Source organism: Sarcophilus harrisii, chromosome 3, assembly GCF_902635505.1.
Source record: "Sarcophilus harrisii chromosome 3, mSarHar1.11, whole genome shotgun sequence".
Taxonomy (NCBI): Eukaryota; Metazoa; Chordata; class Mammalia; order Dasyuromorphia; family Dasyuridae; genus Sarcophilus; species Sarcophilus harrisii.
Window position 1 is genome coordinate 408,897,504 of NC_045428.1, and position 12,686 is coordinate 408,910,189.

The 12,686-nt window shown below is 33.0% G+C and overlaps 1 protein-coding gene across 7 annotated transcripts in view; it reads right to left on the bottom strand.

Moving 5' to 3' along the window:
- Nucleotides 1-12,686, bottom strand: part of SCN2A (sodium voltage-gated channel alpha subunit 2) — a 150,935-nt gene that overhangs the window by 34,491 nt on the left and 103,758 nt on the right. For all 7 annotated transcript variants that reach the window (XM_031960548.1, XM_031960552.1, XM_031960550.1 and 4 more), the window contains one exon: nt 1,117-1,237. In XM_031960548.1, coding sequence (XP_031816408.1) covers nt 1,117-1,237 — 121 coding nt within the window. The remainder of the gene's footprint in view (nt 1-1,116; nt 1,238-12,686) is intronic.

Below are 12,686 nucleotides of genomic sequence, written 5' to 3' on the forward strand. Positions count from 1 at the left end.
AATTTATTTTTATGATACCCAGAAATTGTTTTCTGTGTAAGTCTATATTTTTTTCTCTTCTAATTCTTTCTTCTCATTTTAGGGGTATGGTCAATATTCTTAGGAAATGAATATTAGGACCAAAAAAAATGATTCAAGTGATATTTATAAGATAATAGAATCCTGGATTTAAAAATGGAAGGGACTTTAGAGGTAATCTAGGCCAAATATACCCTTTCCCCATCTTACAGATGAATATTAATGTAGGCCATTACAGGAGAAAGTAAAGAATTGGGTCACATATATGCATATGTGTACATATATTCTTTATATATCTCTACATATTATGAAGATAAGTGAATCTTTGAACTAATTAGTAGTTATTGCTTTTTTATTTTTTTTTTTTTACAAAAATCTTAAGCAATATTATTGTTATTGTCTACTAGAGGATTGGAACATATATTCTTTTGACTATGGGGTAGAGTTGACCTATATTATCAGGTTTTATTAAAAATAATTTTTACTAAAAAAGTTTCAAGAATAAAGTAAATCCTGGAATTACAAAGAGATTGGTAGTTAAAGAACATATTTCCATACCTGAGAAGACACTTGTGTGCCTGTAGAAATACTTTGTGGCCTAATAATTATGGTTTTCTATAATAGTCCTTTGAGATTCCTATAATAAATGTCATAGAACTTATTTTGTTTCAGGAGATCATCATCTAATGAATGTAATAATCTTTCAATTCTTTCTGACCAAAATTCCCTCTGAAAGCTTAGAGCTAGGGGTTAATTTCATTTGCATCAAAATTAACATGTTTTGACTATGACAAAATCTTAAACAATAACAAGGAAATAACATCTCTCACTAAATTACTTGTAGCATGTTTCTATTAAGATATCTGAAGAATAGGCACCTTTCATTATTTTTCCTTGTTAAAAACTCCATAAGCAACATATATCTTTGAACAAAAAATGATACTCAAAGAGAACTGATTCTATGGTGGGTTAGAAATGATACAGAAATTAGTGAATCCCATTTCATGTTACCTTTTCTGTTTAAAATTATAATCTTTTAAAATAGCAGGGGAAAAGGTAAAGCAAAAGACCTAAACTGGCTTGCTTTTCTTCCCTTACCTTCTGTGAAGCAGGCTTCTGGCTCCAGGGCTTCTTCTGGTTCTGCTTCTGGCTGTTCTCCTTCTGCAGGGGCTCCCACATCCACCGTGCTACCTTCAGACGAACTAGATGCATTTAACTTCTGCAAATCAAACCCCACAGAAAATATATTTTTTTAAATGTATCATTTGCACTACTGATAAAGCATACCCCAAGTCTTCTGTATGCATTTCCGAGCTCTGAAATGTAAGGTTCACTTAAATGTCCATACATAATGCCAATCTGCTTTAGTAGAGGTGGGGTCACAAGATTAGACACAATACAGACTGTGTCTGTATACATTGTTTCCTGCACAAATGTGTTAGATAATTTGGTTTCTGCCAATATGAAAACTATGCAATGGAATCCTCAAGCAAGACTGCAAAATGGGTATCTTGCTAATCCGGCATTATGAGTCAATCAATAAATGACTTTTGTTCTAACAATGTGACCCAACCAATGAAAGCTGCACAGGAGTATTTTCATGTCAAATGCAGAAAATATTATAGTGGATGCACATAAACAGCAGAATCTAAATTTACCCATTTCTCATTGACATGAAAACACATTGTTACCAATTGTTCTTAAATATCTTCTACATCTCTGTAATTTCATAAAGAGCAGCAGGTTATTAGCTTTACAGCAATAGCCAGTATATTGCATTCTCTTTAGCCAATGCACCTGTATGTTTCATTGTGCATTGGGGAAACTACTTGTTACTCTGGCACACATACATGTCCTATGAACACAGGAAGAAACAAGTGGATTTTCTTTCTTTTTTTTTCTTTTTGTTTTAAATGAAATTAAACATTGTCAAAAGAATAAGAATAAGATAAAATTGCTTTATATCTTTTTTATCTTTGGTCAGGTCAAGTGGTTCTTGAGCCAAAATAAATGAAGAAGTCCAAATCTTCAACCTGGTTCCTTGAAAACCCAAACTGAGGCACTATCAAAGTTATCCAGGGACAGGTATGAGTACCACATTAAATCAGAGTAGTTTTGATCACAGCATTCTCTGACCTGTTACAATGTTATTACCATAGAGTGTATAACATCAAGAGATGGCTGCACTGATACGTAGCTAATTTATAAAGGGAATGATGTAAGCACATGAGTAAAATGCACCTTTTACCATGTTGCACTAATATTGACAAAATGGCTATTTTACTGTAACACTAGAAAAGTTCTGATAATACTTGGACAGAGTTAGAGGTATTATTCCTGAGAAGATGGATAGGGTTAGATTGGTAGCATTTCAGCACAGAGTTATCTATCATATTACAAAATTATGTTAATACAGAAGATTTTTCTCCTCTCAAGGCCTACTCCAATGCTTCATCCCAGCATAGAATTTACCTTTTTTTTTTTCCCTAAAAGTCTATGCCAAGAAATTGCAATGTCTGGAAGACCCCATGGAAAATGAAAAGATTTCTAATTACAAGCTAGTGACAGATATAGTTTGTCATCCAAGAAACAACTAAGGTAAGTACTGAGAAGAGAGAAGTTCATCACCAGAGAGCTGATAATCAAATATGATTTTTTTTCCAACCATAGCAATTCATAAAGTCTGTTTCCCAAAGTACCATGCAATAATGTTTTACACTAATTGAAGAAGTGCCCACACTGGTTGACTGATGTACACAAAATATTTACTTAATTAATTGATGTTATAAGAGGGATCATATTATCTTAAGTAAAATTGTGCAATCATATAAAGAGTTTTCCTTCTTTCACCGTAAAAATATAAATCTAAGAATAGGTTTTGCATCTTTGATTTCCAGAATTATAAGTCATGACTTTTATTTTTAACTTTTACAAGGTAAGTAAATAAAAGACTATGCATACATTTTGACACAGAAGTTGAAATGTTTTTATCTTGGCCAAATATTTTATATTATCAAACATATAGAATTCTAACTATACCATATTTATCACCATATTCTAATATATTAGATTAATTTGTATTAGTATTCTAAAGGAAAAAAAATAGTCTTCATTGCAGGCATTTAAATATATATATATGTATATATTTATACTGTATATATGTATATATATATACAAATACATATATATATTTAAATTTTCTTGAGAATATATCCTTTTTAGGAAAAGGAGAGTTACATTTCTGAGTAGTCAATGCTCAATGGAGTTTGTGGCAGGTTCATGGAGAAGAATTAAATCACACACATTTATATGCCAGATTTCTTGCAAAGCATCTAACAGGTTGTGTAACTTGTTCAAATCACACATGTTGACTTTGAGATATTGGTAGGACCTCTGGGTGATGCTGTCTTTTAGACAAATAGAGATGTTAGACTACAGCTTAGAACAGAGCTCAGATTTAGGCCTATAAATTTCAACGTTATTTAAATAAATAAAAATGGTGGTAGTCAAGGTCATGAGCCTCCTTGGGTACCTCTACAACAGAATTACCAACTATGCAGGCCTTGATATTAAATAGTAGTTTCAGGAAGTGAAAATTTGGGTTTTGTGATTTAATGATAAGCCCATTATTATAATGATATCCTCCATCCCCAGTTACCAGAAGATATCCCACAATGCTGTATTAAATTGCCCTCCTTAAGGAGAATCATTCTCTCTTTGTCCTTGATGCAGAAAACCACATCCTTTCCCCTTAAAGGAGAAAGAAAAGGTCTAGCAGCATTTTACATGTAGCCACTGCTTTCAAGAGAATGTATATGACATTAATCTTCATACATGAGCTAGGCTATCATATTCTAATTATACAGATGGAAAAATAAGGGCACAATAAACAAAGCATTTTGTCTACAGTCACAGTGAATCAGGGCCTACATTTCAGGTCTTTAGACATCCAATTTCACTTTTATTCACTATAAGTCTGTGTAACTTGAGAAGTATAACTTAATCCTGTATTTATTTATATAATATAGGAGAGTGTTAAATATGGCACTGAACATTTCTTAAAACAAGCATTTTACTTAAGTGAAACATCATGAAATATTCTGATTCCCAAAGACTTTCATGAGGGAGGACATGGAATAAGCATTTATATAGTGCCTACTATGTGCCAAGCCCTGTGCTGTTTTTTTTTTTTTTTGCAATTATTATCTCATTTGATACTCACAACAACTCTGTAGTGTTAAGTGCTCCATTTTACAGCTGAGGAAACTGAGGGAAAATGACACCCAAGGTCACATAGTAAGTGCCTGAAGCCAGGTTTGAAGTCAACTCTATTCACTGAGCCACCAGTTGCTTCATGATAATAAAAGTTGTCATAGTCATTAGTATTTGAAAATGTGAAGTCATTTACTTAAAATGTAAGAAAAAAGATAAACTTTTTGTATTGGATTAGATTAAAGATTTATTTGCATCACTTAATTCTGGAGAGCACTCACAGAAAAATAGAGAGGAAATTGTCAAAGGTGTCAAAGGGATTATATTCAAACTAATCTTGAATAAAATATGAAAGATCTCCAGATAGCATAAAATGATTAGACAACCAATAGTGTCTATGCATGAAAAATATCAAGAATCACCTTGCATTCATATGAAACATAAAATTAAATTTTAAGATGGTAAAGTCATAAAGTAAATTTTAGTCTTACTGAAAACCTACTATACTTCTTATAATCACAATCAGATGAACTGAACTAAATGAATTCATTCTCTTAAATGAACTATTCAATGAATCTTAAAGGAGTTCAACATTTTAAAACATAAAAATACTATTTTCCCACAGTATTATTTATCCTTTAAAAAAGTCAATATAATAAACATTATTGCTTGAAATGTTAAAAGTAACTTTTAGTTAAAAGTAACATAGTATTATGTGACTCAGAAAAAAATAGCTGCCACTTCCTCATAAATTATTTATATATTTTAAAAAGTCTATCCTGTTAATAATCAAGATAATATCAATTAGCAAGGAATTATAAGTTATAATTCTATTCAACTTGAAAAGGAAGAAATAATTCTATTCTATTTTGTAAAAGGGGGAGGAAGTCAAATTGATCTATATTGGTGACTTGGGATTCTGTATCAGTTATTTTAGTGCTCCAGAATTCTAAGGCTTTGTTCCACATGTATCCTATTGTATTTTAAAAATCCCCAGGCATTCTGCATGAAAAATTCCAGCAACTCAGTCAATGGAAGTTATATTCTTGCTCCAAAATAGTTTCAGAATTAAAATGCTCATAAGGGGAAGGATTCCTTTATTGGACTTTCTTCATGAGAAAGATGTCAACTCAAAGGAATCTTTTGATATTACAGCATACCAATCAGATAATTTTGAGAGGCTTAATGATTTTAAAATGTGATTAGTTGTAACCTTCAAAACAGTATAGGAGTATAAATGAAAATCATATTTTTGTCAATTAGGATTTGTAGTGAAGTTAATTAATGTACAGTGCTTTATAAAACATCCAAACAAATTCAGTTTAATTCAATAAAATTATTAGGAAAAGAAATTATTTTGATAAAAATTTTTTATCTGTTTTAAATAATGAATGATATATGTTTTTGTGAATATGGCAGCATAGTGGATAATTAGTTTTAGAATAAGGAATACCTAGGCTTAAATCCTTTTTAAAAACATACTATCTATGTTGCCCTAAGCAATTACTTAATTTCTCAATATCTCAGATAACTCCCCAAGATTATAAACTGCAGAACATTTGCTGATAATAATCTACTATTATTCTATCTCTCCTCATGCTTCACTCCTCCTACAGCTCTTTTTTCACCTCATTTAGACTTTCATTCCCTTCATCTCTTTAGTATTTTCACTTTTCCTCTCCAAACTCAAGCCTGTAGTTAACCATTTTATCTCTATACTGTCTTCTGCTCTTGAATTATTTGCTCCTTTTTGTTTTTCTCATGTTAAAGTTCAGCCTTATGTTATTTTCATTATCTGCTTCTATTCCTCCCTTCAAGGTACTGAATACAGCTAGAGGATACCCTATCCATGCTGACTGGACATTTACAAATTCATGTTATCCAATCTTAATTGGCTCTTATTGTAGCAAAATAGTCTCTTTCTTCATTTCTAATTGATTTCCCCACAGAAGAAATTCCAAACCATCTGTCCTCTAATGAATTCCAACCAACTAGTTCTCTATCCCTTTTTCCTCTTTTTCAGCTAAGGAACTTTTCTCGATTGCAAAAACTGGCATCATTCACTATGATGTTCCTCTTCTACCATTGTCTTCATCTTAAAACCCTTTGACATAATTTTTCATTCTTTTTTTCCCCCTTTCCTCCACTATTAAACAAAAAGATAACCCTTCTCTTTGCCATACCTAACTCCTTTTCAGGTGTACTTGATCCCATCTTCAGCTATCATTTCCATCAGATCACATGTATAATCATTCCACATTTTTCTTGATTCTTTGATTTTCCTCTATCAACCTATTCCTTTCTTAATTTTTCATACTGGCCTAATTCTCCCCTATCCTTAAAATTCCTTCATTGGACTCCAACTATCATTCCATATCACTCTTCTCTCAGCCAAACTCCTTTAAAAAGTTGTATACATTTGTTGCCCCATTTGTCTTCCTTTCACTTATGCCTCAATTCTTTCTTATCTAGTTTCTAACCTGATTCACTAAACTGAAACTACTCTGAGGTACCAATGTTGCCTAATCTAATGGTCTTTTCTTAGTGTTACTCTTTCTTCATCTATCTTTTATGGTTGACTCTGTTGAATACTTTTTCTTCCCAGATACTGGTTCCCCTTGGTTTTTAGGACACAGCTTTCTCATAGTTTCCATCTGTCTTATGCTCCTTTCTAGTTTCTTTTGCTATTCACTATTCTCCATTACACTGTCTAATTGTCAATATTCTCAAGATTTTCTTTTCTATACTCTGTACTTTATTTATCTCATCTTTTCCTATGGGTATAATTCTGTACTGATGACTACCAGTTATATATCTAATCCAAGTCTCCAGACTAAATTCCCATAACATCACTTGCTATTGAACATTTCAAATTTGTATGTCGTAAAGGCATCTTAAATTCAATATGACCAAAATGGAGTCTGTTACCTTTTTATCCAAACCCCCTCCTCTTCCAAATTTTTCTATTTCTACTGAAGACATCATCATCTCTTCAGTCTCCCAGGTTTGTAAATTCAGCATTGTCTTCAATTTTTCACTCTCCTTCATACCACATATCCAAAACTCATCATATCTTAAACTTTCTACCTTCACATATATCTCTCACAACTGACTGCTTATCTCTACAATTACTACTTATCACATACATTATTATAACAACTTCCTAATTGGTCTTTTTGTCTCAAGTCTCTTACAACTCCACTGCATCTTACATATTGATGCTAAAATAATTTTCCTCAAGTACAGAAGACCATGTGACTTCCCTTCTGAATCAACTGCTGAAATTCCCTATTGCCTTGAGGATAAAATGTAAACTTTTCTGGTTAGCTATAAAAGCACTATTCAATCTAATTTCAGCCTATCTTTCCAATCTCATTGAATATTATTCCCTCTCCCATGTCTGCAAACTAATCAAAATGGCCTCTTCTTTTTATTTCTTACCTGTGACACTACATCTTTTATTTCTGTGCCTTTAAACTGGTCAAACCCCCAAGCCTGTTATGCTCTTACTCCTTATCTTTGCCTCTTTTTTCCTATAAAACACAATTTTATTTTTTCATGTTACATAATAGTTCTAAATTTTCTATTTCTCTCTTCTTTCTTTCTGTCTCTGTCTCTGTCTCTCTGTCTCTCTGTCTCTCTCTCTCTCTCTGTCTTTATCTCTCTCTCTCTCTCTCTCTCTGTTGAAAAATAGATATGGAGATGCACACACACACACATCTTTCATCTTTCTGCCATAAAGGTGTTAGAGGTCTCCTACTCTTTTACAAGTTCCATTTTCCCTAATTTATTCATTCCCTGGAAAATTGTTTCCTTTAAGGATTATAGGATTAGAGTGGCTTCAGAGTTGTCAAGGAGGGCCAGGTTTAGCATTCAAATGGAGAAACCCTGGGGAATCCCTAGCCAACACAACCTTTCTATAGATCCCTTCAAATTAACCTTAAAGTTTTTATTTAAAAAATCATAGTATTATGAATTTAGAAATGGAAGAAACCCTAGAAATCAATCTCACTCTCCTCTGAGAGATGAAGAAGCTGAGATCCAGAGAGATTGGATGACTTGATCAGTGTTACATAGTTAATAAATTAAGTGGCAGAACTTTGTCCCAGATCTCTGAGTCCAAGCCCATGATCTTTCTTTGGAAGCTTTGGAGTCATTTCTGAGATAATGGACAATGTTCCACAGGAACTTTCTTTCATAAAAGAAATGTTTGGGGGAAGGGGGGTGAGAAATGTGAGTGTAAAAATTTAAGAGACAATAATCTTTGGAAATTGACTGAAAATAAGCAGCATCTTCTCTATCATCAGTTTTCCTGGGTTTAGGAACCATCTCTATATACAGATTACTCCCAAATTTACATATGAAGTCCTCTTTTCTTTCCAGGTTCCAAATCTCCAAATGTTTGTTTGACATTACCTGGATATTAAACAATCATATCAAACTCAAAATTTCCAAAAATGAACTCATTGTCCTTCTTTTTAAGTCTATACTTTCTAATTTCCCAAATTCCATAGTGAGTTTCATCACCTTTCTAGACACCCAGCTAACAACACTAGAGTTATCTTTTTCACTCTCATTGAAGCGGGTTGTGGTCCCTTTAAGAAACTATATTTTTTATTGATTTGTGATTCCTTTCAGATTCCCAGCCCCTCCTGGCTGAGGCATTTCAGTTCAGGAAGCCAGAGCCTTTGATTCACAAATTCACAAAAAGCATCCCTTTGAATTCCAATAGGAGATGTGGGCTTGTCCCAACCCCTATGGGATCTGAGTCAACTTGGGCTCTCCCAGCCCCCATTCTGATGATCTGCTCGGGTTTCCCAACCCCCACAAGCAATATAATGAGCTTCCATTAACTAAAGTCTTTGCAGATGGACCTTTGCAGTTCCTTTTACTGGCAGGACCTTCTGCCCAATGGGAACTGCATTCTCAGTGCAAAACTCCATTTTCCATAGATCTGCCGGCTGGAATAATATTTTTTTTTCCAGTGCCATCCTCTCTTTATCCTCACCTATTTCCTTAACCAGACTTTATGCTTCCAATCCCCATAATAAACCTCTTTTTATCAATCTAGGTTTTCGGGTCTATAAATTCCTTTACAGAGAACTTTTGTGCTGCCAGAAGGGAGTCCCCAAAACTCCCTTCCCTTGTGCTGAATCCCAAGGGGTTGCAGGGGAGCTCCATTTGATTCCCTGAATCCCGAACCTGCCACTAGACCTCATTTAACTCCCTGACCACCAGAAACCCTAATTTCATTTGGGTTCCCCAAATCCAAACCTCATCATCATCACCTACATCCGATCATTGCCAGATTTTGTCCATTTTTACCTCTATGATATCTCTTGTATTCATCTCCTTAACTCTACTTATATTATAACTTAACTATTTCAGGCTTTTATCATGTCTTTCCTGGACTATAACTTTCTAATTAGTCTCTTTGAACCCACTTCTCCTCTTCGATCCATTCTTAATGGATCTGCCAAATTGATAATACCTGTTTAAGAAGCTTCAGGAAAGTGGCTTCCTATTACCTTTATGTTGAAGTACAAACCACTCTCTCAGGCTTTAAAAATAATTCACAATCTCAATCTCATTTCAGTTTATCTTTATATGCAAATAACACATTCCTCCTTTTCATTCAATCTTTATTCTACTCAAGTAGGCTAACATTTTATTTCCTTTACACAAGATTCGATCTGCTGTGCCTTTGCACAAGTTGTCTGCCATGTTTGGAATGTACTCTCTCTTGACCTTTGCCTCTTATAATATGTACCTCTGTTCAACATTCAGCTCAAATATTACCACCTAAGTGAGACCTTACCTAATTCTCTCTGTTGTATGAAATCATTTCATATTTATTCTTGATACATTTTACATTTATTTAGTAAAATGTCAACTGCTTTGAGAGTATGCATTTTTTTTTTTTTTAGCATCTCTTCATGATCTGATTCTTGGCCATTTTTTCATATTGATTCCATATTACTTCTCCTTAAGTATTCTGTGTTCTGCCAACCTGCTTCCTTACTGCTCCCTTACACAACGCTCGATCTTTCAATTCTGTCTGCCTTTACATAGGCTGTCTCTATGCCTAGAATTTACTTATTCCTGATCCTAGACCTTTGAAGATTTTTACTTTTCTTCAAAACAGCTCCATTTATTATGAAGATTTTCCTATTCTTCCAATATTCTAGCAATTTCTAGAAGACAATTGCTAGTGTCTTCTTCCCCAAATTATTTTCTATTTTGCATCTTAGAAATTTAAGTGGTACAGTGAACAGAGATTTGGACCTGGAGTCAGGAAGACTCATCTTGCTGAGTTCAAATCTGGCCTCAGACACTAGATGTGTGACCTGGGCAAGTCACTTAACACTGTTTACCTCAGTTTTCTCATCTGTAAAATGAGGTGAAAAAGGAAATGGCAAATCACTCCAGTATCTTTGCCAAGAAAACCCTAAATGAGGTCATGAAGACTTGGACACTATTAGACAAAAATATTATTTTTGAATCTATTTTAAAATAGCTATATGCCAGGGGTTTTTAATTATTTTTTTTTTCTAGCATGTTGTCCTCTGCCCCTCCTTTTTGGCTGTCTAGTAAGGCTTACAGACCTCTTCTCAGAATAATGTTTTTAAATACACCAGATAAAATACAAAAAAATACAAAGTAAACCAATTGTCTTTACAATTATCATAATATTTTAAAAAACAAAGTCAAGGTTAATTGTCTTCTATTGTCTCCTCAACTAAACTTGAAGCTTCTTATTGATTGGACTTTCACTTTTCTTTTCATCTCCACTGCCTAGTATAATCTCTGGCATATAATAGGTGCTAAATATATGCTTATTAGATTGTTACATTGTCTAAAGAACAAAATGATACATTCATGCCTTGAAGATATTTTGTTAATCCCTAGTCTTGTTGAAAGAAGAGAAAGAGAACCTAAATGATAGGGAATTAATTAACATTTGTTAACCCTTTCAAATACAAATTGTTAAATGGGATTTAGAGATAAGAGAACAGAGATCCAGAGAAATGAGCTTTCTTAAAGCTCTTAAAGCACTTAAAAAGCACATTTTCATACACAAATGTTATTCACTAAAACAAAAAATAAATGAGCATATCAAATGGAAGGCCAAAGAAAGTGTTGTCCTTATTTTTCCCAAGATGTTATAAAGTAAGATCCTTCATTTGAAAAAAAAAAAAAACATTTAAAAAATAATAATAAACAATTAAAAAAATAAAATTGCAGGCAACTATTATAATTGTTAACTGAGTATAGGTTGAAATGCAGTGCTTGATTTAAAAACTGAACATATAGAAGATATCATCAACTATTTTAGTCTTGAGATGACTAGCAGATGTACTTATTGAGGGAAGTGATAGAAACAAATGGAGAGAAGAAAAAATTTTTAGCATATAATTATTTTCCAGATGTTGAAGGAAATATTTTTATTTTAAGGAATATTTAATGATATTTAGATCATTGGGTTAGAAAATTAAAAATATTCTTTAATTTTATTTTTTTCCAGACTTTTTTTTTTTTTTTTCAGAATAGGCACTCATACATAGTATGGAAACTCAGTTCTCAGATCAGCAACTAACTATAATTTATAGTCTTATAACTCATGATCATGTAGCTAATATTGATCAGAAGTAAGTTTTCCTGATTCCTAGGCAGGATTCTATACATAATATTACCCTGCCTTTAAAACAATTTGTAAGTGGATTATTTTTTAAATGTTTAAGTACTTTCTGTCAAATGCCAAATAAAACTGGTATTATTCTTTAACTATCAGCTGTCCTTAATATGGACCAGCATATGGAAACTGAATCTATCTTCTTGACAGCCATGTTTTAATTAATTTACATTTTCAGAGAATTATATCATCCTTTGAACAGCTTGCATTAGTGTAAGGATTGTTTAAATTGGGAAATTATCTTGGAAAAAATTGTCACAAAGTAGAAAATAGCTGAAGTTATAGCAGCTTAGCTTTATTAGCAAAGTACATTTTTTGAATTTTTTTAAAAGTTGGGGCAGAGGAAGTTTGAAAGGCATTTTTTCTCTGTATGACTGCTTTATAAAATACCTACATGTCTTCTCTACTAGGCCTTTAAATAACTTCAAAACCCTGTAATGCTATAACGGAAAATAGATTATTAATAAAAGGCATGCACTTTGTTATTAAGTACAACTTTCTATTAAAGTCTACACAGAAAAATCAGCCGTTAAATCACAGAATGTTAGAATTGTCAGTCTTGCCTGACCATGCTTATATGACAGCGTAGACAGCATCTGTGCATGTTTCTACTATACTGCCAATGGATGGGCAAGGAACACAGCTAAGGAGCATGCAGGCCAGTCAATAGTCAGGAAGAAGTGAGTATACATTTATAACTTGCTTAGGTAACCTGGGTAAATGTGGTGGCGGCACGTGCCTCTGTCTGGTTAAAAACCACCAG